Genomic DNA, 26044 nt, shown 5'->3' on the forward strand with positions numbered 1-26044 from the left:
TCCCATGGGTTTCGTCCTCACCCCCCTGCGAAGTGATGGCCAGAGGGACCAACCCCACTCAGAAGTGCAGCAGGATGTGATCCAGCACCATCCTCACAGAGCACTTCCAAGCTGTATTTACAAGCAGACACCATGAGGGTTATTCTTCTTCCACCCACCCCTCTCCCCCATCCTCCCTCCTCCTCCTTTTCTTCCACCCTGGTCCCTCCCCAACCATCAGAAGTGATAGTGTGGACCCACAAAGAAATGGGGCAATGTCAAGCTTTAAACATTTATTACTCAGATGATGCATTTTATAGCATACAGTGGGTCTGGATGTTCTATAAACAAAGATTGAATTGCCACAAAGAGTTATTAGCTCCCCTGTTTTAACAGTCTCTGAAACGCTGAAAACGATGAGTGTGTGATTTCTCTAGTATGAGTATCTAGTCTTTATTCTCCCCAAAACCTTTTTCCTTCTTTTTTTTTTTTTTTGTTTATAATTTTTTTAAAGCACTTAGTTTAACAAATATGATTAAATTAAAAATGTTGCTTTCTCAAATGCAAATAAATACATTAAAAAAAATATTGCTAGTGTTAACTCCATGATCTGCAGGACACTGCAGCTCCCTTGGCTATTGACAGTGGACTTTGCAACTCTTAGTATCATTTCTTGTGAAAAAATACTGAAAATACCATCATGACTGTCTAATAGCTAACACCAAGAAGAGCAAAATTAGTGTAAAGCCATAAAATACCCAGCAGGGAAATTAAAAAAAAAATTAAGATTTTGAGAGATTTCCAAGTGAGGGATGTTATAAAAATAAGCATGAAAATAAATCATAAGTTATTCTGACAAGTTTTCTTTCAAAGCCATCAATCATGCCAAGAATAGATACTAATTAATCTCTGTCGAGGGAAGAGGGGAACCAAGCAAATCACTTACTTTTCCTTTCCCCCCCCCCATTTTTGTTTCACCTCCCTATACATGAGACTTCTCCAAACAGGGGTGAAACCCCTTGTGGGGAAACCAAGCAAGTCACTTTGTGGGTAGCAAAACCCACCAGTTCGGAAAGAATTTCACCAGGAATGAGGTGAATTAGATGCTGGGAAGTCCGGCAAGGAGTCAGAAAACCTGCTCTGCATCCAAGGGAGATGGGCATGGCCATGGTGTGGAGCATCACTCCTTGTTGGATGCATCAGCCCCTCACCTTTGCACAAGCCCAAGGTTTGGCCCCACACATATTTGGCCTGAGGAAGTTATTTTTGCCTTTGCTGACGTAGCCATATGGGGACAACATAGAAAAACCCCACATGGATACTTTTACTGAGCAGCAAAGATGGAATCTGGATAATCTGGGGAGATGTAGCTGGTGGCTTTGCACCTAAAAACACACAGTGGAGAATTACACTCCTTGGCGACCGTTTCTACAGAAAGCCAAAAAAAGGAAAAAAAAAGAAAGAGAAGAAAACACTCTAAGATCCCCAGGTGCTCTCACCAGGCATCTCAAAAGATTCCCCAGCATTGCTCCCCATCAAATGTCCTTGTGGTGCCTCCTTTCCCAACATGGTACCCTGGTGAATGATGCCATGTGCCTGCCAGCTTCCCACTCAGACAGATACCATTGGCAGCCTGTAATTTTGGGGAAAAGAAAAACATTTTTGGTCAACACTTTGATTCCCAGATACCAACAGAGTGACTGATGTACCAAAGCAGTTAATGGCTGGATGAATGTATGTTAATAGCAGTGATAAATGGCAAGACATTAAAACCAAACAGATTTCACATAAAAGTTCTTCATTGGGAAAAATCCCAGTGTTGGAAGGGAAAGTCACGGGCCAAGCCTGGTCAGTGGGGGTTTCAGGATTGCCTTGCAATGGGAAAACTGAGTAAATCCTCACAGCAAGTAGGGGTAGGGAAATGCTTTAGCCGAAACACTGCCTCGTGGCTTACACTTTGACTCTGAATGCCTCCCGATGCAGTGATGAAAATTCAAGTTTTTAGAAACAAAATCCCCATGCCTCTGGTTTTTTATTTTTTTTCTTCTCTCATTACATCCAGAGAAAAAATTCTGGGGGATGTGAGAAGCTGCAGGGGCCGGAGTGGTGGTCTGGATCGCTGCTGGCAGGATCCTGGCACCCCGACCCATCAGGCTGTGTCCCTGTTACAGGACTTTTCTGCTCTTTAAAATATAAAAAAATGAAGACAAAACTGGTTTTCAGGTGTCCTCCAAGAAGACTGACGCTGTGCCTGAGCACACTGCGATGGGTGTTATATCCCCTTCTGTTCCACTCCCAGAGAATTTAGAGAGTGGGAAAAGCAAAGAGCAATGGGCACAACCCTGAGCCTTGTAATACTGATGGGCTTTGCTGCCTTAATGAAGTTCATCTGCTCATTAATACTCTCAAACCCCATTGCTACTAATGAAGCTGACCCAACGCAAGGCGCCGTCACCACGTGAAGCTCCTGGGCTCAAATCCACGAAGTAAAAGTTAGTTTTTCCAGACACTTCCAGTGCACTCAGAAATCATTTTGCTGCTTTCTGGGTAGACAGGAAAATTGAAGCTCCCGTTTCCAGCTCACTCCTCTTGCTCCATGTGTGGAATAAAAACTGGATCAGCAGACAACCAGATGAAAATTCAAATAATACTGAGCTGGAGCATCACAATTCTCACCTCCTGCAATGCATTTTCTGCTGAAAACTTCTACCTTTTAAATTTTCCAGTGAAAGCTTCCTCCCCATCACAGACAGACCAACACATTCATAAGGCACCCAAGAACATCCTGCACATCCAAAGAGGTCAGGGTGAAATCTCTCTTCTATACAAGCCATAAGTAATTCAACATCTTGCTTGGAAAAATGGGTTTAAGCTGCTGTTTTCAGACCCAGCTTGCCTGGTCCAGGGTCCACGTGCACCGTCATCGCAGCATAAATTCTCTTTTCACCATACAGGAAAGCAAATTGAATAATGGGAAAAACTGGATGGGTTGCCGACATCGTGCCTTCCTTGGCTCCTCATCTGCTGTGCAGATGGGACAGGGCAGCTTGCACCCTCATCAGCTTCACTAAAATAAGCACCTGGAGGGATTTAGTAAGTCAAAGTATTGATAGATGAGCAAATAAGCAGAAGACCAAGTCTTCTTCATGAGTTGGAGAGCGATGCAACGGCGTGGTGTTCCTCCAGACCAGCCTCCTCCCCCCTGGGCATGTCTTCACCCAGCTGGTATCTCAACATCATCCCCTGCAGCCACCCTCTCCCTCAGGATGCTCCAGCATGGAGTAGTAAGGGGACCTGGAGCAACCTGGGGACCCCAAGCAAACCCTGCCTCTCTGAAAATGTCACCCAACCCTCAATGACATGGTGCCACTTACACTGACCACGGGATAGAGCTTCTCCTGCACACTGCACACCTAGAAACACTGGATAGCATCTTCAGCTAGTTAGAAGCCAGGCTCAAAAACTATTTTTGGCTTTATCTATTTTTCCCTCTTCTTTTTACCACTCTTTTCATTTTTTTTCCATACATCGCTTGTCTTCTCTTTAGCAGTCTCCAAACAAGAACATCAAACCTTCATTTCTTCCTCGCCCTGTACATTATTAGGCCCAACTATAACAGGCCTGGATTTAAATGTATAATTACAACCATGACAGTAATTACAATAAAGCACTCCTTCAATGGAAACAAAATAAAGTATTACAAAAAAAAGGGTTATAGTGGCTGAGGAGTAACGGCAACTTGAGCAGCAAGAGCCGCAGTATCCCCTTTTTTTAGAGCCCCCAGCTCAGAGAACACATTTCACAATCCACCAAAGAGGTTACTGGCAAGATGACAGTGGCCATGTAACTTCTGCAGTGGCTTTTGGACTCGTTTAAAACGCTCCTTCTGCTTCAGTATCTTCACATAAACCATTAGCCAGCCCGGGGCAAGGCGCTGCTCTGCCCACCTCCGAGCTGCTCACAATTGTCCATTCGACAATACAATAAAATAAGAAGAAATTACAAATGCTCGAGAAGAAGAAAAGCCAGTGCAAATAAGAAAGTCGTCCCGCTCTCCGATCTGCTCTTGAAGGGGTGGTGGGTAGGTTGGGGGACACACAGAGAGTTGAAAACAAGAGAAGGAGGGGGGAACCTAACGCAAGCCCCGCTCGACAAAAGCCATCAATTATGAGCGTCTGGTGTAGTGTGTGTCTGGCTTTGTCCTCCCGAGACATCTGCTGCTTGCTGTCTCCTGCCAGTTGGCCAGGGCAAGGCAGGAGGACGGCGTGAAAACAATGCTAGCCTCCACTTGGATTATTTTTTTTTTTCTTTTCCAAATTCTGTGTCTTCTTTCGAAAGCCAAACAATAACCCGGCGGGATGCGCTGCTGCCGCTTGAGCAATGAGTTCAGAAAAGAAACCCCTAAAACAAAACCACGGCAGGGAGGAGGGGTGGCACTTGGCGACACGGCTGAAAAAGAAACATGCTTCTCCCTCCCCACCCCACGAACGTAATTCTCGAGCATGCTGGGGTTTGTTCTGCTGGGGGATTTAAATTGGAAAAGCTCTTGCCGGATCCCGTCAAGGTGCATGTCTTCTCCTCGACCCTTCCCACCCCACCTAACCCTGCCCCTCAAGCTGTCAGTTTTTGGATGGTCTTGTTGTAGTACTGTGTGATGGTGGGCGTCAGGGGGTTCCAGTTGTTGGCATGCAGCTCGATGACCTCCAGCAGCAGGGACCTTGTCAGCATGGACTCAGAGGGGCACAGCATCTTGTCGCGTGCGATCGCCAACAGCTCCGTCATCATCTCGGGCAGCTGCTCCTCCAGCAGTCGGCCAGTGCTCTGTAGCTGTTGGGAGAAGAAGGGGTCAATCATGGATTATTGATCCCTGTGAGTCCCTTCCAACTTGAGACAGCCTATGATTCTACCCCTCTATCACATTAAAACACCTTGCTGGCTTTTACAGACACGAATTCTCCACTGCGTGGTGCAGCCAAGGTTAAAGGCATTGTGGCTTTTGAAAACCAAAACCACGCAGCAGCAGGCTCCAAAAGCTGAACATGAAGGGTGAGGTTTTCAAAAGCATCAGTGCTGGGCTGCTGGAGAAGCGAAGGGTTCAGCTCCCACTGACTTCAAAGGCAGCAATGCTGGATCGCTTTTGAAAAAAAAATCCCACCTAAAAATCATGCTATTGTCAAAACAAAGTGCAGGCTGTGATGTGGTATTCCTGCCTTCTACCTGGCCCTTCATTTACTCGCTGATTCAGAGCTCTCAGTGACTCCCAGTCATTAGCTGGAATAAGCAGAATGCTCCTGTGTGCATAACAAATCCTGCCCTGCCGAGATCTGCATTTATACCTGTTGTGCTGCTTTGCTGAGGACAGCCAGGGGCGTTTTCTAAAACAATTACCCCTTGAAGAGCCTCCATGGAGCAGCATAAGCCTTAGGTGGTTCCAGATAGGAAGTCCAAGTTTGGGGTGGACAGTGATGAGACCCCCACCAGGGAAGGCTCCCTAAAGCAGAGCCTTCCAGAGTCTTCACCTTAAAAAGTCAAACCCTTGTCCTCAGCTGCCTGTTGCTTTGCTGAATTTTAACCATTCAGGCTGCAACTTCAATTGCTCTCTGAAAGGAAGGCATCCATCCCCATGGGCCAATCACTTCCCCAAAAAGAAACTAATGAAACTCTGCTATATTTGTACCAGTGTTTCTCTGTGAAACTGCTGCTGAGCACAGTAAACCTCTTGTGTGAGCCACAGGGGCAGCTTTTACTCCTATACAGGTGTTTCTGTGCTTACAAACTTTACAGAGGGTGAGATGTGAAGGAACCAGCATGATATAATTTTGTGGTGGGACCCCAGCTACCAAACCTCTTGCATCCATTTATATGTTATCAGGAGTCCAGTGACAGAGACTCAACAGCCATCTCTCATCTCATGGTGCTGTCTTTTACCTACTCTGTTTCTGTAACATCCCAACTGGAGTCCTGAATCCAGCTCTGAGGGTCCTCAGCACAGGAAGGACATGAACCTGCTGGAGCAGGTCCAGAGGAGGCCATAGAGATGCTGCAGGGCTGGAGCCCCTCTGCTCTGGAGTCAGGCTGGGAGAGCTGGGGGGGCTCACCTGGAGAAGAGAAGGCTCCAGGGACACCTGAGAGCCCCTGCCAGTGCCTAAAGGGGCTCCAGGAGAGCTGGAGAGGGACTGGGGACAAGGCATGGAGGGACAGGACACAGGGAATGGCTTCCCAGTGCCAGAGGGCAGGGTGTGATGGAATATTGGGAAGGAATTCTTGGATGTGAGGGTGGTGAGACCCTGGCATAGGTTGGGCAGAGAAGCTGTGGCTGCCCCTGGATCCCTGGAAGTGTCCAAGGCCAGGTTGGACAGGGCTTGGATCAGCCTGGGCTGGTGGAAGTTGTCTCTGCCCATGGCAGGGGTCTGTTTGACTAAATGACCTTTAAAGATACCTTCCAACCCAAACCATTCTGTCATTCCATAATGCAAAGAAGCAACACAGTTGTTTGGGTCTGTAAACATCTAACAGCTGCTTGACACATGCACAGCCAAGGACAGAAGGGGCAAAGCAGTGAGAATTAGGGCAGATGTGCAGGTGCCTGCCCACCTCCATTGAGCAGCAAAGCACGGCGTCTTCCTTCACATCCTGAGATTGCAACAACTGCAAAAGAGAGAAGAGAGAAGCAGTGAGAAATGTGGGACCTTGTCATCCTCTTCCTCCTCCTCCTCCTCCTCCTCCTCCTCCTCCTCCTCCTCCTCCTCCTCCTCCTCCTCCTCCTCCTCTTCCTCCTCCCCCTGCTCCTTCTCCTCCTCTTCCTCCTCCTCCTCCTCCTCCTCCTCCTTCTCCTCCTCCTCCTCCTTCTTCTTCTCCTTCTCCTCCTCCTCCTTCTTCTTCTCCTTCTCCTCCTCCTCCTGCTCCTCCTCCTCCTCCTCATTCTCCTCCTCCTCCTCCTCCTCATCCTTCCCCTCCCTTGTAACCTTCCTTCCATCTCTTTGTCCAGCTTGGCTTTTGACACCTTCAGGAAGAAAGAATAGTAAATCACAAAGAGGGAACCAAAAACACTGTTCACACAAAAATTTTAGGCAAACAGTGACAAAATACAGGGTAGAATTTATATTAACAACTTTCGTAATAAATTTTGTTTAGGTTACATTGCTTTGCTTTATCCCATGAGAGGCAATGAGAAAACACTCATTTCACACACACAGAGACTAAATCAGTCAACAATACTGGAGCAGCACAGCCTTGGGAGCACCTGTTTGGAAGGGAAGGGCTCTGCCCAAGAGGCAGCCACCCACCACCAAACCTCTCCATCCCTTTGGAGAGCCACGAAATTGCCTGATGGGAAAGTGTTACATCCAACACACATAATTAATACAACTTCTTCTAGGCTGATTATGTAGTGCTGCAAGTGCAATGGGTCCCAACGAAACCATGGAGTCTCAGGTGCACCAACTCTAACCCTGTCCTGCTTTCCAAGAACTCTGTGTCACATACATGAGCTTGCAAGCAGGAGCAACTTTCAAGAAAGACCCAACACGTTGCTGGGCATGGCATGGCATAGAACAGGATGAAGCTCATCCCACTTGGGGTCAATGGCAAAATGTAGTTGCTCAGCATGTCTCACCCCACAAACCTTGAAACCATGAGCAAGAACCCTTGAAACAAGACTAAAAATACACGTTTTTCTTTGTTTTCATCTTTTGATAATTACAAGTACTGGCAACACTTGAAGCTATGGCCATTTCCATCCCATCACTTGGGATGAACAAGGCCTGATGGCTCTCAGTTAATTCTTGCATGCAGCAAGGAGCTGAGTGCACCAACCACTGAGAAAAAGGAGAAAAAAATGGGAAAACTGGCTTCATTAGTATCTAAAATTCATTAGGGAAAAGCAAACCTTAGAAAAACAGTTGAGCTGATTAAAACTGCCCATATAAAAATGGCTCAGTGTAACTGAATGTGATCCAAAGTAACATCCTTTTGCTAAAACCAGAGTTGTGATTCTTAGCCTTATCATCTCTCCTTCCCACTCTTGTTTTTCCATGTTTCCTTTCCTTTACAAATAAACGCCTGTTTGTTTACCAGCTCCACAACAGCTGGAAAGTAGCTAGGGAAAAAAGAGGTAATGCAAGGAATTATCATTGCTCTCAGAGCTTTTTCTTCACCCTCTTCTGTATTTGGCCAACAGCAATTGGTTCACTTTGAAGATGACATTTACACCATCTCCATGAGCATGCTGTCCATTGGTTTTATCTTGTGTTAGTCAAAGGTTCAGCCAGGGTTTTCAAGTCATGCAACAGTTTCCCCCCGCTCCCCACTTTATCTTTCTGCTGAGTTGTTTGGAAAATATTAGTTAAGCCCAATCTGCATGCTCTGAGATAAGTTCTCACAAACAGTTCATAGATTCTTCTCAAAAAACCCCATGAGATTGTTTTAAACCCAGCACCACCAGGGAAAAAAATATGAAAAATCAATCAGGGAAAAACATAAACAGGAATAGTCCAGAAATTTCCTCCTGGGGTATTCAGCTCATAAGCGTGGCATGAAGGAGAGCACTAAATAAGATAAATGTTCACCTTTCTTATTTTTGCCATTCTTTCGTAAAGAGCATAACATGAAAACTCAATCATGAAAATGGAGCTAGAGTTGATGAAGAAGGTCCAATTCTAGTCCTTCTTATGCTGTGGACTCCTCAATTATCATCCCACTCCCTGCCCAGGATATGTGGAAAGTCTGTAACTTCACTTGGGGCTTTCCCTGCCCCGTCTTCCCACACACGGGGTTGGGACACACTTCCCTACCTCAAAAGGTGTTTGTGAGGATGAATATGTCACTGTCAAGTGTTCAGATATTTGGCCAGTGAGTAACAGTCTAACCTACTTACGATGAAACCAAGAATATTCTACCCCCAGCCTTGGGCAGGCACCCTCTGAATTCACAATGCCCTCCTGGACCTAACCTGACATGACTTGGCTGAACAAGGAGAATGCATGTGCTCTATTCTGTCCATCAAGGTACCAGGTACTCTGCCTTGTCCATGGAGACATCATGTGTTCCACCTTGTCCATCCAGCCACCACATGCTCCATTCAGGCACCAAGAGATACCAATTCCAAGCACCACCGGTGAGCATCTGCCTGTGACAGGTAGGCTGACGAGGCCCACAAGCCAAGCACCAAGTCCAGGCATACCCCTCTGCAGCACAGCAGGGCCCAGAGGTCAGATGTGATGGTGCTCTGGGGCACAAGAGTCCAAATCCACAGCCACAGCCACCTGCATCAGCACAATGGACTGAAGCTTGGAGGATCAGAAAGATGTCACTCTTTCTCTGAATGTTGCTGATCGTGTTCCTTGCATGCTGGAGTGTAGGCACGAACTATCTGCTGCTGACACCCGAATGATGGGGCAGGACGAAATCCTGGAGCCTGGCATGGGTATTGAGTCTTGCTGACTGCAAGCACTGTTCTGCCTGGGGTCCAGCTACTGACATCCTCACCCATGGATGATTACTTGTGTGGTGCTTCTCAAAGTGTGTTCCATCCCCACCCATGGTGCCCCATGTGAGCACCAGGCACCCCAAAGCACCAAGGAGGTTGTTTCAGTGAGAGCACACCGTTTCCCAAAGTTCTCTGACCCCTGAGTCAGTCCTGATGGGGGCTGCAACTAAAAATGGTGCAAATGCTTCGAGAGCTCCAGGCAAATCACAGCCCTGGGGTTCTGGCACTTGTGTGACCACCCAGCCAATTGTTTACAATCTAATTCCTATTTACTTAAAATATTTTAAGGCAAACACACTATACCCATTAAAAGAGCACTCCCACATTGGAATTATTATTTATTTAACTACTTATAGCTGCTCCTCCCTGCTGTGTGCCTCTGCCCAGCTCTCACCACCGGCACCATCCCATCCCTCTCCACCAGGTTCCCACATGCTTCAAACTGGCCAGAGAACGTGGACAAGGGATTTGAAAAAGGAGCATGAGGCAGACAACAGGGCAGGTGAGCAGAGACTCACACACTTCTTGGTTTAACCTGTAATCATCCCCTGGGGGCTGGGGCTGTCTGAGAGAAAAACTTCCCTTTGCTCTCCAGCCGGTTTCCCCCGTATGGGGCGAAGCTGGGCAATGAAAGCAGCAGTTCCTGCTGGAAAGCAGACAAAGAGTCTGCTTGATTTCCTAAGAGAAGGGGCTGCATGCCAGAATCTGCCCGGCCAGTCATATAATACCCAGCCTTGCTTGCGAAAGGCTTCTCAGTTTTGTTTCGGGTGCTGGACTGGCTGCTTTGCAGACTGGTGGAAGATATCGGATGCCTTCCCTTCTGGATTTCTGTGTCATGCTGAGAGATGAGCACTGGGCAAGGTCCTCTGCAGGGCAAGCATGTCCATGTGGGCTCAGGGTGCTAAATATTTCCATAAGCAACCCAAAATAAATTTCAGGATCTGCTCCTGGCAGTGCTGCGTGTGGTGTGGGACTTGCAGTGCTTTGCAGGGTGGATCTTGAGTGTAATTGGTTTCCAAGACATGCTACTGGGACCCATCCTCCCCAGCCTGCATGGACTCAAAACCTGCTCTTTACATCTTTGCAGAGGTAAGCATCATAAGCCCCATGGGGTGGGCATGCAGTGGTAGTTGAAGGGCCAAAGAAGCCCCAAAACTGCAGCTGTGTCTCACCATGGACAGAACAAGCTTGGCCCTTCTGGACAGCAATGGATGCATGAGCATAAGGTGCAGACCACCAGGAGCAAATGAGAGGACTCAGCTGATGGGACTTACCCCAAATATTTGTGTTTATTATCTGCTTTCTGAGATCATCTGGGCTACTGAGAAGCTAAAGTGCTTACATGGTATTCTCAGGGGTGTCCACACCACACGGAGGGCAGGAGAACCTGCCCCACTGCCCCTCTTATCACCAAACCACGCAGGTTCAATTGTGTTCTTCAGCAATTCTCCCCAGCAGATGGGGTGGGGAGCAGCCCAATGCATATATTACTCTTTCCAGCTGCAATGATACTTCTCCTGCACAGCACAGCACTAATTACTGTGTATGATACCGCTTGCAAAATGACACATAAGCAACGCTTCCCACTAACTACCCCTCAGAATGCAGGATTTTCTGATGCTTCGGTGATGACTCCAGCATAAGAGCATGGAAACCTTGAAAATACCTACTGAGAGCCATGGAGAGGCCGGGGTGAGATTCAGGGAATGCTGGACTGACCGCAGCCCACACGCCACTCGCCCTGGCTCCCCAGCGGGCATCCTGGGTTCACCTGTCCAGGTGGCAACATGCACGGACACCCAGACAGCCCCAGGCAAGGAGCTCCAGCCTTGCAACCACTCTGTGGTCTCTGCCCACAGGAATGTTTTTCATCTGCACCTTGGTCATGAGGAGGTGCCTGCCAGTATTGCCCCCAGGGAGTGAGGACCACGACCACAGGGCAGCCAACCTGCTGCAAATGCATCACCCAGGTGTAGCAACCAGCACACAGGTGTGAAACGAGGCAATGGGTGAAAATGGAGACACATCTTGATCAGGAAGGGAAAAAACCCCAGCTATTCGTGCCACTTGGAGCTTAAGCAGAATGGACATACTGTATTGGATGTGCAGGAGAGATGGTGCTTCCCAGTTCTGCTTTTAAACAGAAAGGCCCTTGGTCAAGGGCTGTGATGGACTTTGTCCTCAAAAAGATGGATTTGTTCCAGCTCTGTGGTTGGGATCATCATGGAGACTCTCTTGTAAGGGGGCTTACAGGGAAGATGGGGACACAGTGCAGCCTATAGCAACAGGACATGGGATGATGGTTTTAAACTAAAAGAGGGAGGATTCAGACTAAACAGATGGAAGAAATTACACTGAGAGTGGTGAGGCCCTGGCACAGTTTGCCCACAGAAGCTGTGACCACCTCACCCCTGAAGTGTTCTAGCCAGGTTGGATGAGGCTTAGAGCAACCTGGGATAGTGGAAAGGTGTCCCTGCCCATTGCACAGGTTTGGAATGAGATGGGCTTTAAAGGTTCCTTCCAGTTCTATGGTTCTATGATCAACCCCTACAACTGGCAGCACGGTTAAGGCACAGCATGTGAGGCTCTGCAGGCACTCTTAGTGCTCTAATGGACCACCGCTGGAGAACTCCTGCCCCCAAAACCTCCTGGAATCCCCACAGGCTGTTAGGTGGGTCCTCCTGGGAGCACAAGCCAGTTCTGCTGTGCTTCACGGGTTCTCTGTGGACAGATATCAATAGCAATTTACTGGTTTTCCAGCAGCCCCTTATCGACCTACTGTCGCAAGTCTTTAAGGATGGTGCCTGAGATAAGATCCATGAGACTAAATGGCTCTGCATGGGGAGAGTCACGCACTTCTCTGAGCCACAGGCAATGCTACAGCTCCATTTTTCTTATTGTCACAAGACACTGGGTGGTGAAAACAGCCAGGTCTGGGGAAAACACAAAGTACAAACAAAGGTGCGGGGGATGAGTAATTACAAAACACTCCAGCACAGGGCCAGTTTCAGGATTTCTACAATTTGGTCCCATCAGGGGATCAGCTCCGTGACCCAGGACATCAGAAAGTCAGCTGAGCTGATTCTGTACCCATCAACAAGCTGTGCCAGTGCTACCCTCTCTCTAGGGATACTGAGTCCCTCTGGGAGGAAAGGAAGTCAGATGAGGCCTTTCTCTAGAGAAGAAACAAGTGAGCACCTGGAAATGGCCTTTAGAACTCCACAGGCATAAGTGACATCTTCTCTCCTGTGAGGTGGCCCACACACAAAGTTTTGGGGACAATCTTTCCCTTAGGAAGCTGTCTATGCTCATCGCTGCATGAGGCACAGGATCTGCTGTGCTCCAAAATATGATTTGTTGCGATTTGAAAACACAGCTGAGCTGGGAGACGCAAGCTGTGTCCAGCTGCTTCCACTAGCAATGGTGCTTCTCTCCACACACCCTTCTGCTCATGTCTCTCTGGGGATCTTGGAAGTCTTAAAGAAAAGATGCACAAGCCACCAGCCCATGCATGTCCTGGAGTGATCCCTCTTTCTAATTGCCTGACTGGGGTGTTGTGGTCTCAGCTTCGGTGAGAACATACTGACAGCAACTCTTGCTACTCCATTAGGAAGCAGCCACTGCTGATCCCACAAGCAGCAACTCAGATGAGGATGTGCATGGGGGAAGGAGCTGCTTCTGCCTGCATGGCTGCATCAGAGCTGTGTCAATACTAGGCACTTTCCCTAACTTATTTTGGACAACTTACAGGAGTTTTGGTGGCACCAACTCCTTTTTCAGTGCTGTGCTTCTCTGAGCTGAAGAGGAGACTTCTGTTCTCCTATTACACAACCAGGACTCCCTGGGAGGAGGGTAAGAAGAGATGAGTTTGTTTATTGCATCAAGTAAACCAAAATGTTGGTTATCCTCCTTGTCGGGCTTCTGAGGAACTCAGAGATACTTAACAGCAAATTGAATTAAGGCCAGAGGAACAAAATCCTGTACCCAGTCGTGAGAAACTCCTCCTACTCCTTTCCACTGTAGACAAGGGAAACCATGAAACATGACTCTCTCTCCCCGGATCTGGAACAGCAGAAGGGATTCCAGCAAAGATGGAAACCATTAAGGCAATTAGTGGAGACAATGATGAAGAAAATCTGGTCACTCATCAACCCAGACACTGCAATCCAACAGTAGCCTGGTGGTTACACATCCCCTGGCTGGAGGTGGACCTTCAGGACCCGAAGGTGAGTGAGGCAGACGAGCAGAGCCACCCAGTCTGGGTGCACAGGGAGTTCGAGCCACCCAGACGACTGGCTTCATCCTGCCTGGCTGAAGACATAATAACCCTGGGAGAGGAGGATGTGATCTCATCCCCAGGGTCCCGGGGAAACACAAAACATGGAAAGAAACGGTGGCGAGACCATCGTGCTTGATTGCAAGGGGCTCCACCCTGGCTCTCTGCTTTCCTGGCTCTGCACAGGGAGAGAGTGCATGGCGGCAGACGCACACAGTTGTGTTTACATCCCATTGAAAGGGTTTTTGGGAAGTAACAATGCCTGGTGAGGAGGGTGAGGAGGAGGGACCATCCTGTGAGATGGTATCTAGCTTCATTTCTTTATCTGCCCAAATTGCTTCCGCTGCCTTCTTCGTGGGTCCTAGAGAAACAAGGGTGGCATTTCCCCTTCCCTATTTGAAATACGCCACCATGGTTTTAATGCTGGGACTAGATGAGTCCTGTGGCTTTCCACGAAGATGTTCCTGCACATAAAATAACTCAACAGGGCAACTGGGCTCGCAGGCACCGAGACCTCCTTGGCTTGGCCTGTCCCTCATCTGCTCCCAAATAACACCTGATCTCTGTCACCTTAACTCTGTCCTTTGACCAAAATGACCACAACTAAAGGAAATTTGTTTTTTCCCCAAACAAGGTGCATTCACAGGAGTGTTTGTGCCAGCATAGCTATGGGGGTCTGCAGTCATGGGAGATTCTTGTAGGGTTATTTATTTTTTTATGGTATAGCAGGCACCAGAGGTACAGGACATCCACCCCTGCCCAGAGCATGGCCCTACAGACAGTCACTCATCCCTGTTTTTTGCAGATCCCTGCTCCTGCACTCTGTCACAGCTCTGGAGGTCCACATCAACCCAACATCAGAGTGCTACACTTGCTCCAAACTCCAGACTTTTCTCCCAGCTCTTCCATATTTTCAGCTCTCATATTCTGGATTCCCATGACATTTCCCCACTTGTTTCTCTCCTTGTTTCTCCTTCCTTCCCATGACCCTGACCTCCTTCTGCCCTTCTTCCCTGAAATCCCTTCCCTCCCATGCCCACAACCCTCACCCACCCTCCATCCTCTCCCCATACAAACCACTTCTCAGTCTGTCCCACTCCCACTGGACTGGAGACTGGACATTTGATTTTTGCAGAACCAGATGGATGAGTACCAGAAGGGCACTTCTATGAGGAAATGAGTCCCCTTTCTCCATAGAGGACTTATTCTCTCTGTTCAGATATGGCCTCCTGGAGCTACCTGGGTGGATGGGTGGAGTGGGGTCAAGATCTGGCCCCCTTGCTGTATTTGCTCACTTTATATTGCAAAAATTCTGCTTCATTCTCTGACTAGGAGACTTAATATTAAAAATCCTAGCATCTCATTATACTGTCAAAGACCCTTTTTTGACTCAGAGGGCTGATGCTTTTTAAAAAGTGAGAGTGATTAAAAAAATTCAACACAACCCACGTTAAAAGATACAATTTTCTTTTCCAAACAGCACCACCCTCCTCACTCATCCGACTGCAGCCAGGAAGGTTTTCCTTTCTCTTCCTCTGAAGGAGACAGTGAAAAGGCAGTGCCCTCTTGAAGTTCAGACGTTAATTACTGTGTTAGAATATTTTGCTAAATTACACAGCATGGCCTCAGGAGATAACAGGCACTAAGAGAAGGGAGGGGAGTGGATACCCATCTACATGCTGCACCGCAGACTCAGACGTGGGGGGAAGGCAATTAGACTGGGAGTATTTATCCTCCCTGCACCACCACCCCGAGGCTTTCAGTTAACAGCATGTACCCAGCCAGGGAAGCGATGGGAGTGTGCCAAGATTTTAAATGATGCTGAAATGGGACTGTCTCTGCCAACCAGACTGGAGGTAGGAGACAACTCCTGCAGAGAAGCAACTGTCCTGCCTGCTGCCAGCCTGCCGGGTCTGATCCCTGCTGATTCACAGCTCCTGCGAGCTGCCCTCACAGTCCCCAGGGCTGGTAGTAAGACCTTAAAAGCATCTGTCTTGGGCCAGGTCACTGACCACATTACTCTTCTGGGGATAAACCCAGGGTACCCACCCAGCCCCAGCAGCAATAAACCCCTCAGGCTGGAGGGACCTCTGTGAATTGATCCCGCAGCCACACGAAGCAGTTCTGCAGTTTAATTAATCTTTCTGTGACAAGCTGCTTCCTGGGGTTAGCTCCAAAACTGCCTCAAAAGCCCTGCCTGATGCACCTGAGAGTGGGATGGTGCCACAAGACTGCTCCCTGTCACTCCTGATATCCAACTCCCCCATATCTAAGCAAGGACATAGTGGGTGGACCACCAGGGGGGTAAAAAACGGGTTGGATGGCTGGGCTCAGAGGGTCGTAGCTACTGGATTTCAACCCAACTCTGCCTGAGGTCCAGGGATGAGCAATACTGAGGCATTATCCTGGGACCTGCCCTATTTAGCATCCTTATCCATGGTCTGGATGAGGTGAGGAGCACAGCCTTGTGAAGTTTGGAGATTTGGGGGTTAGGGATTTTGAGATTTCGGGATGTACTGAACATGCTCAAGGAGCTGCCTTCCAGAGGTACCTCAGTGAAGTAAGAGGAAAGCATCAAGAGGAAACTGATATATTCAACTACAAATCAGGCCATTGCAGGACAAGAGCACAGGGACATGGGTAAGGGTGGGATAGGGTTATTATGGGGGCTGAGAGGGTACAGAGCCCACCCTGTGTTGCCTGCCTGTGTGAGACACCAGCCAGTGAGGTGCCTTGAGGGGACCATAGTGGCATTACCATCTGGCATCTCCTTGAACTCAAGGCCCCCAAGCCAGTTTTTCCACCTTCTCACTCTGTTGCCATAGGTAACTGCTCAGGTTACCTGGCTATAAAGCCAGGTCTAACTGCTAAATGGTGTCATAAAAATAAACAAATGCATCCAAAGCAGTACTCAGCACCAACCATCTTGGCTGGAAGTGGTTGCTCCTGGCAGGGGGCTGGCAGGAAGGTGGCAGCTCCCACCCCCAGAGGCACCTCCGGTGTTGGTGTTTCAACAACATCCACTGAGGATGAGACTGAGACACAGGAGGAGCCAAACATCCCAAGACCATTCATTTGTCCTGGCTTCTACAGAGCACAGTCATGGCTCCACACTGGCTACGACCCCTCCTTCCCTGCAGACCTCAGTGGTCACCAAGAACTGGGCTGGGTCCCTCAGGATCCAGTGCTAATTCTCCAACTCCCCAGCAGCACTGAGGGATGAATCAGGGAGGTCACTGAGCTGGGGTGGCCTGTGCTCCCCCCGCTGACACACAGACAGTCATGGCAGCACAGAGCTGGATGAAGAACAGCCAGCTCCAACAGTGCTTAGGAAAGAGCTAGGGAAGGCAAAAGTGGTGACAATCAGTGAACAATAGATGGCAAGTAGCATTATTTATTATCTCTACATCTTCAGTAGCCATGGGGCACTTCTTGCCCCACACACAGGGCTCTGATGGTTCCACTGACATTTGCTGTTCCCTTGTCTTAACTAATTTTCTACATTTTGCTGACTCTGTCAAAGGCCACAGAAAAGAAGAATTATAGCCAGACTGCAAGAAACAAAGTCTGTCACAGCTCTGAAGGTCCACATCAACCCACACATCACCATGCCACACTTGCTCCACATTCCAGACTTTTCTCCCAGCTCTTCCACATTTTCAACCCTCATATTCTGGATTCCCATGACATTTCCCTGGTTGTTCTCCTGGTTTTGGGGAACATGCAATGTAAAGCATTGTTAGGGCAGGGCTGAACGTGGTCCTTGGTGTTTGGACATGGGGCAGAGGCTTTGTGGTAGCAAGGATATCAGCATGTTCATTTCTCACCATCCTGGAAGGGCAGAATGAGATGTAGAGGGACAAATTTAGGGTGGCTTTGTGAAATAAAGTGAGGCCAGAGTAAAGAGGGCTATAGGGCTGGGAGGAGACAGTGGAACTCCCTCTTGCTGAGACCATCATGCACGGGAGCCAAGACAGCTTCCTAAAATTGCTGCAGCTGTCACCATCCTGACAGATAGAGGACCCATGGAGGAATGTCATCCTGGAAGATGCCACCACTGGTCCCAGGTGAGAAGATCCAGGCCTGCAAGCAGACAAGGGCCAGGTCCACAGTGCCCTGGCTGCAGCACTACCATCCCTGGGAATGCCTTTATCCCAGGAACAATGCCCTCTTCCAGCTCCGAGCAGAGAATAGGAGGAAAGCTCTTTTATTTCTATTTAACATCTCTGCTTTGTTATCCTTTTCACAGGCTTCCCAGATTCAATGGGTGCAGCAGTCTTCTTGCTCTCATCTGCAAAGGGCTTTTCCCCTTTCCACAACCATCTTCAGCTGCGATCTCTGGGCTGATCTTGGGGATCCATTTCCCTTTTCCAACCTAAAATATGGACTGTTCCAAGCATAAAAACATGTTTTGCTCCAAACCATCACTCAAACTCTCTGTGCTCCATGAAATCATTTTAATGAAAGCTGCACCCACCTTTTCCTTCCCTTGGCAAACCACCTCTTTGCCTAAAATCCCAATGCTGACCCCACCAGACCTTATTGTGAAGACACTCTCCAGCTGTAGAAACCTCATTCCAAACCCTCAGAATAGCTCTGGAAATTAAACTTTTTGGGGATTCAGCTGCCAGGAGATACAGTCACAGTGTTGGATGTGGCAGCAGACCCTTCCTTCACCCCCCACCTTATTTTCCAGCAGGCAGTTCAAGTGATGGGTGCAGAGGAGGATGAATTGGGATGGGGGCTTGGTGTGGACCATGTTTGTATCAAGTGGCACAGCAAATTCTTTGGCTCCCAAAACACTGCCTGGGAGAGGTGGCAGTTCTGACCCAAATTTCCTTTGCTGTCATTAAACACCCACTCCTGTGTTTGACATCAAATACAGTGGTCTGCCTGCTCCCCTGAGGATAGTGATGAGCCTTGGTTCCATTAAGCAGCAAACCCTGCATTTATCACTCCAGACTCACCCCTAATAAACTCTTTTGATTTTTTTTTCAGCCCACAAAACCAACCTATCCACACTGCTCAATAAATAGCATTGGTGTTGTCACCCAACACCCCAGTCATGTCCCCAGCTCCTCCTCACCCAGCAAGGATGTTCTCAATGCTACCCTCACTCCCTCCCACCCAGCTAACGATGGTGTTAATGAACTTTTATTCTTGGAGGGAAAGGAAAGGAGCTGGCCAGAGGAAGCTTTGCAAGGAGAAGGGAAGAGACATTCCTGCCTCAGTCCCTGCCTCAGTCATTAGGCAACTTTTCCCTTCCTCTTCCTTGCTCCCTCACTGACCTTTGGCTGAGTCTGCCGGAGCCATAAAAGAAAAGGGAAAAAAAAAAGAGAAACGAAAAAGCAAGAGGAGCTGAAAGGACAGGCAGGACAGGCAGAAGGAATGGTGTTATCTTTCCTCTGCTAATGATTTATGGTCAAAGGATGGGTGGACGAAGGCAGAGGGAGCTATGCAGGATTGTGGGCAGCACAGAGCAGGTTTGATGGGGGGTGTCCTGGGGGGAAGGAGTTAAGGATGAGTGGCTGAGACTGTGCATGGCGATGTATGTGCTGACCAGGAGAAGGGAAAATACCCATGATGAGTGCTACTACACCTTGTGAACCTGTCTTGAAGTATGTGGAGGTCCCAAATCTTACAGGCCATGATGACAACCCCTCCTACCTTGGGACACCACCTCCCACTAGTGGTTCATGGAGTTCACCAAGGGATGACCACTCTGCACTGTTAGGGACTTTCCACATTCTTATGCAGCAATCTCCAGGGCCAGACTGTGAAAATGTCCCTGTCCTCTCCTGGGTGCAGCTGGAAGGGGCCACCACCACCCCTTGACTGCACCTACTCTGGCTGTGGTTCTGGCCACCATCTCAGAGCCTGGTATTTATCACTGCTGATAAACAGGTGATCCTATTCCCCTGGGCTGGCCCTGTACACCAGGATTAGCTGACAGTGTCAAAAAACAGCAGCAAGATGAAAACCCATTCCAGAGCCATGGAAGAGGAATGGCATGAGACAAGGTCAGAGCACTGCAGAGTGAGCAGTCACTGATCTACCATTTTGGGGCAGGAGAGCTAGAAGAGTCAGGTTCACCCGTGTCAGCTAAGCTAACAGTCTTCAGAGAATCATGGAGTGGCTTGGGTTGGAAAGGACCATAAAGATCATCTCGTTATTAAAGGTCATCTAGTAAATTCATCTTCTGACAAAACCACACTGTAGGGACAGACCTGTCCTGCCGAGGAACAGAGACATATTTTTAAGTGCAAATTTATGCAAGGCATCTGGACATAATTAGTAAAGTCTTTTTATGGAACTGCTATGTAGTAAAAAAAAATAGCCCTGATACATGAAATTCATATCCCTCTGTGCAGCCCTAGATCACCACCATGTCCCCACATAGCAGAAAGGTGACAAGAAGGACTGTGACAGCATGGCAATGGCAGACAGGAGTGGGCAGGGAAAAATGCTGGCAGAATCAGGGCTGGGTTGTGTCATAGTTCTGATGGGAAGCAGAGGGAAACGAGGACTTTGCTAGACGTCAGGATCTTCCCCATAAGGTGACACATAGCTCTGTGGGTAGAGATTTTGGGGAAGCTTGGCTATTTTTAGTGTCCCTGTCCCACCTCCTCCTCTGGGTATGTGTGTCTCATCACAATGCCTGTGCTCCTTCTCACAGCTACAGTCACCATCTGTGAACCCTACCCACAAGATTACCACCAAGACAAAACGTTTATGATGTGTTTGCATTCAAAGAAAACTTCCCATGCACGTAAAAAAGTCATCACCAGCACTTTCTTTATCCTCCCCTTGCCTGAGGTCTAGTGGAGAACTTATTTTACAGCAAGTTATTTATGGCCTGACAGAAGCACCATTGACAATTTGAGATTCACAGCTCCAACCCTGGGGAACGAGGCAGATTTTTCTGAGAAAGTCTTCTACAGGCAGCAGCAGGAGACAAAACCATCTTTAGAACAGGATGGGGGGAAGTCCTCTCTTCCTCTACTGAACATCAACACTCAAGTTCTCTCCTGCATGTACTCACTGAAGTTTCTGTCACCACCCTGAGCCATGAGGAGCTCCTGGTCTGATGTGAGCTGTGAGCTGATCAGGAGCTCAGGTTATGAAATGGCCCCAGTGCTGGTGACAGGGCTGAGTTTCTGCTGTTCTAGGTGGGGACTAAAGGCATAGTGGACTTCATTTCTCTCCCTCTTTCCTCCCTCAGTCTGCCTCATCTATTCAGGTGGCTTCACCTGCTTCAGGAAGTTTTTTAAGCTGCTTAGGTAAGGATTTGTACAACATTGGCATGTGCAAACTCAAACACTGGGTTTGACATCCCAACTGCTGGTCTTTGCAAACCCCTGGTCAAAGGGAGCATCTGCTTTAATTATTGTGCTTTAATGAGCAGAAATAAAATATGCAGGAAGACCCAAGCATCCCTGAAGACACAGGTACTTTTGAGGTGAGAAGTGTTGACACTGGCAAAGCAAATCTCCAGGAATCATAAAGCAAACACAGGATTCTGGAATGTTTTGGGTTGAATGGGATTTTAAGGACCATCTCGATCCAACGCCCTGCCATGGGCAGGGACACTTCCCCCAAGACCAGGTTGCTCCAAGCCCTGTCCAAACCAGTTTCGAACAATTCCAGGGATCCAGGGGCAATTCCCACTGTCATCTACGAACCACAGGCATCTCCACACTGCAGTGCAACAGCTTGGCCCAGTGGCAGAGAAGGACAAACTGAAGGCATTTACCTCCCTGAGGCAGGTATAGATGGGGCAGACAAGGACTCGAAAGGGCTCTCCAGTGCTGCTCCTCATGGTCCCAAAGACTTCACAGAGGAAGGTGATGAACCCCAGCCAGCGCTCCACGTCCCGCTGCTGCAACTCCTCCCGCATAGTGAAATCCTTCTGCAAGAGGGACAGAGACAAGAGGCTGCATCAACAAAACCACATCACCACGGGAGAGGCAACAGCTGTCTAGAGAGAGAATTAGGAGGAAATTGAAACTCAGGGTGGGGGGAGGAAGACAGACAGACTGACTCTTTGGTAACAGTGGGGAGATTACTCAATGCACATGGAGTGACTGGAGTTTCAACACAGCAAAGCCTCCAGAAGGCAGGTACTGTAGAAATATCACCAGCTCCTGCAATAACTGTCACAGCTTGCACTAGAGACCATGTCCCCTGTGCCCTACTGTCCCTCTTGGACAGACACAGGGACTCTTTCTCATATGCACAACAACAGCATTAAATAAAATGCAGGGGAAATGGTGGTGGCCATGCTGGGCTTGGTGGTCCAAGCGGACCTACCCAGCCCATTCATTCCAGTATCTTCAGCAGACTCAGTGTCTGGCCAGGAGCATCCTAATGGTCTGGCTGCTTGCTGGTGTCTCACAAAATAATGGCAGAGACTGGCTCCTTGCCCAAGAAGAAGATCAGGGCAGCCTGGGCTTGGCATTAAAAGGTCACCCTGCTCCTGAGCTGATGGTTGCTATGACTAAGGATTATCCCAGTGACGTGATTTATGGATCAACATCAGGAGGAAGCATGCAGGGAGATAGCTGCCTTCCCATCAGTCTTCTAGCTGGGGGAAAAATAGGGGTTTGTCCAAAGGCAGGATATGAAAAGGGATATTTGTGTTGGAAGTGTGCGGCAGAGAACAAGGGACAACACAGAAAAGCAAATAAAAACCTTTCCTGAGAATGGCACAAGGGAGTGCATCATGTTCAGAGTCAAGAAGGTTTCCCTGGGCTCAAAGTGATGCTGCAGAGCTTCTTGCATGACATCCCACGCGACTTTGTTTGTCTGTCTCCATAGTGACCCTTCCTCAGTACTAAAACTTAGTAGACACTAAGCAGGGGAATATTAAAGCAGAGGACAAGCTCATTCTCTACACTCTGTGTTCCAGTGAGGGTTGCACAACATTTGAAATCCAGCAACTAAATAAATTACCCTCTACCTCTTTCATCTCAGTTTGTTCCTCCTGCCTGAGACAAAGCACTTTGCTGCTGCAAGTGGTCCGACCTGCAGCTGCTCTCTGCAAAGCCAGGGACTTACAAAAGCCACCACACCAAAGTCTGCCCTCATGCCCTGGACAAGACACAGGAGATCTTTCTTTTAGAACAAAGGTAAGTGAAGCAGCCACTAAAGCAAGCCAGGCAAAAGCTCAATGATTATTTTCATGACACAACTGCATGCACAGAAAATCCAAGGCAGGAGCTATTTATTTTTCATTACAAAAGGAAAAATAAAATATGTATTTGCATATGCAGGAAAAAGACTTGTAAAATAACCAAAGCACTTATTAACCAAACAGTGATGACTAACTCCTCTCTACACCCATTTCCATAAATCAGTTGCCCAACTGTGTCTGTGACTCCAAAGTCAACCTGCAGCCAAATCCTGTTGGGTCTTCCCAGACTCTCTGGGGGCGTTTGCAGAGTTCATCCTTTCATTATCCAGTATGTCCCTGTGCAGTGATGGAGGAGTTATTTGCCAGCTCCGTTTATCACCCCAGAGTTACCAAATTACTCGTTTTGGAGTTTTCACTTGAATTTTAATGCAAAAAAAGTCAAAGAGAAATGATGTCCTGAATACCGAGAAATTAAAAAAAACAAGTGAGAGCATCCCACGCCCCTCATGTGCCTCATCCATCCATAAAGTGGACAAAAATCGCTCCCTTTGAACCCTGGAGCATTTCCTTGATGCCCTGAGATCTCTCCATCCCCTGGCACTGTCCTACATCTCACACAGCACCCAACCCAGTTCCAGCCCCCAACCCATCCTGTCCCTCAACACTCCTTGCCCTGCCTGGGAAGGTCCACACTGATGTACGTGGGGAGCTGCACTGTATTTTGGGATCGTTGGGGCATGCTAGGAAATTCCTAGCATCTTGGGATAACTGCACGGGCTCTGTGGTCCCAGATTATTGGGAAAAAATGAAAACCGTTGCAGGAAATTCCCCCTCTTCCCGTTTCTGCTTCAAACATAGTGCCCTGCTCTGCAACCCTGCAAGAATGTGCAACATTGTCCCTTAAAAAAGTATTTTCTGTAAAAAATTCCAAACAATCAAATCAGCCAACCCCCTAAAAAATTCCATAAAACAACCAGTAAATGAAACCAAACTTATCAGGCCTGGGATGGGAGCTGGGGAAGAAGGGTTATCTCCACACATCATCCTCTTTTTTATATCCTGTGGCAGCCTGTGGGTGATGCCACCCAGCAGAGAAATAAATGAACACTGCCCCCAACTCTGCAGCTGAAGAAGACCCTTGTAAAATAAAAGGACTGGGGTTTCCCTGCTCCTCCAGGCACAAAAAAGCTTGTGCAGACTTTGATGGACCCCTGTGAAGATGGGAGAGGGGGATGGAATGTGAGATGGATGCAAAAGTCACTGCAATAGTTTTCACCCAGAATGTGATGCTGCGGTGGGAATAGTTTTACTCCATCTGTAGACTCAGGTTGGGCCAAATTTTGCAAAAGGAGATGATATGTATGTACTCTGCAAAAGGAGGGGGTGGTACTGACTCCTCTGTCAAAGTAGGGAAAGTACCTTGCCAGAGGTAGGAATTAGGTTTTTTAGACCATTCCTGCCTAGAGACCAGAGTTGGGCATAGCAGGAACCTCCATGATAGCAGGACTTGCAGTGCCAGGGCTATCCTGGTATGTCCTGACATACTCATCTGCTTCAGATCTGGTAGGAGCACACAAGGACAGTGCTCTGGGGAGCTCTATCCTTAAATCTGACTTTCAGACAGGAGGTTTGACCAGTACCACAGCACACACAGATGGGCAAGCCAACCTAAATGCCACCTATGCAAGAGTGTTCCACCTCCCTTGGGGTGTCCATTTTTGAGGAGACCATCTAGGTTGCTTGCCCCATGGAATTACATGTGCAATTCACCCAGCTGGAGGTCAGCCAAGCTCCCAGCAGGACCTAGAGAACATGGAGAGCAATTCAGCTGCTTCCCCAAAGGGTGTGCAACAAGGAGGGATGAGCCAGGGCAACCACAGGGGAAAGGTGAGGAGCTGGCCAGCAGCGAAGAGTGGCTCAGCAGAGAACAAACCTCATGTCCTGTTGCCTGGGGCACATCTGATGGAGCCGTGCTCTGACCCACAGACCTTCACAGACTGGTGACAAGCCTTGAGGGGGCTGAAAAGTTCTGAAACCAGAGGGCTGGGTCATTGCCCTGCCCAGTGAACTTTATTTGCTCTGGAAATACCTCACGGAATTACATAAAAATAACCTGTGGATTGGTTTGCCCCATGCTTAGGTGGTGATGTCAGGGCAGCAAGCAAATTATCTTTCATCAGTTTGGCTGTATTTTTAAACAGGAATTGTATTACTAATTTGGGGGTGCTCTGGCCTGTAGATAATCTGGGTGTGTTTACTGGATGACCTTCCTTCAGTGCCTATAGTTTAAAATAAAATGTATTTATACCAGGTAGCAGGGTTGATCACCCTTCTCTGCCTGGTTTGGGAGAAGAATTCACTGGGAAACCATGTGGCAAGTGGGAGGATGGCAAGTGGACCTCTTAAAAAGGTCTCATACAGGACAAGTATGGGGCATAAACCTGCAGGCTAAGCATGTTAATTGTGTTGGGCCTCACCACATGTGATGAGTAGGTCAGGGCTGCCTGTAATCACACATCACAGAGATGGCCCACAGCTCAGACCATCTTCTGACATCCTCTGCAGGACCCTCTGTAAGCCTGGCTGAAGTTCCTGCCAGAAATGAAAATTCAAAATGCCTTTATCTTGGAAGTCTCTGGTCCTGCATCCAAGTGAAAGCCCACTCCTCTTCCCTGTGTAGATGCGGGTCAGGGAACACTATTCTTTCCCGGCTCCTGAGACCTCTCCAAGCCTAGGACCAAGCTAGAAGAGCCAAGAGGAATGGCCACTCCATAGGAGAGGAGACAAATCCATCCTCTTAACATTTTTGGTGGGCAGTAGAGTCAAGTGGGATGAGAAGCAGCATTTTGCCATCAGATCTAAGCCCTCACTCCGGACCAGACAGCTGCAGCTGAAAATTCATCCCTTGGGAGTTTGCCACACCTTTTTTAAGACGAGTTCCAAATAACTTTTGCCCAGATCTGGGCCCACCGACTCATGGCTGACTCTGTCAGCAGCAATTGAGGGCAAAAGTTTAGTGTAGGATAAAAATGAGGGTTAATTTAAGCATCACCACCTTCTGACAGAAAAAAAAAAGACACATTTGGGCTTGTTGCTCTGTAAACACAGGACTCTTCCTCTGGCAGCTCTGCTGTTTACTCAGTCATTGTCAAGGAGGCAGGAAATACTG

The 26044-nt window shown here is 48.3% G+C and overlaps 1 protein-coding gene across 3 annotated transcripts in view; it reads right to left on the bottom strand.

Annotated features, from left to right (window-relative positions):
* Positions 1-234: 234 nt before the first annotated feature.
* CTIF (cap binding complex dependent translation initiation factor) overlaps positions 235-26044 on the bottom strand; it is a 150609-nt gene continuing 124799 nt past the window's right edge. For all 3 annotated transcript variants that reach the window (XM_071580923.1, XM_071580922.1, XM_071580921.1), the window contains 3 exons: positions 21496-21651; positions 6574-6627; positions 235-4806 (listed from right to left, as the gene is read on the bottom strand). In XM_071580923.1, coding sequence (XP_071437024.1) covers positions 4591-4806; positions 6574-6627; positions 21496-21651 — 426 coding nt within the window. In that variant the 3' untranslated portion in view covers positions 235-4590. The remainder of the gene's footprint in view (positions 4807-6573; positions 6628-21495; positions 21652-26044) is intronic.

Source organism: Pithys albifrons, chromosome Z (assembly GCF_047495875.1).
Source record: "Pithys albifrons albifrons isolate INPA30051 chromosome Z, PitAlb_v1, whole genome shotgun sequence".
NCBI classification, from domain to species: Eukaryota; Metazoa; Chordata; class Aves; order Passeriformes; family Thamnophilidae; genus Pithys; species Pithys albifrons.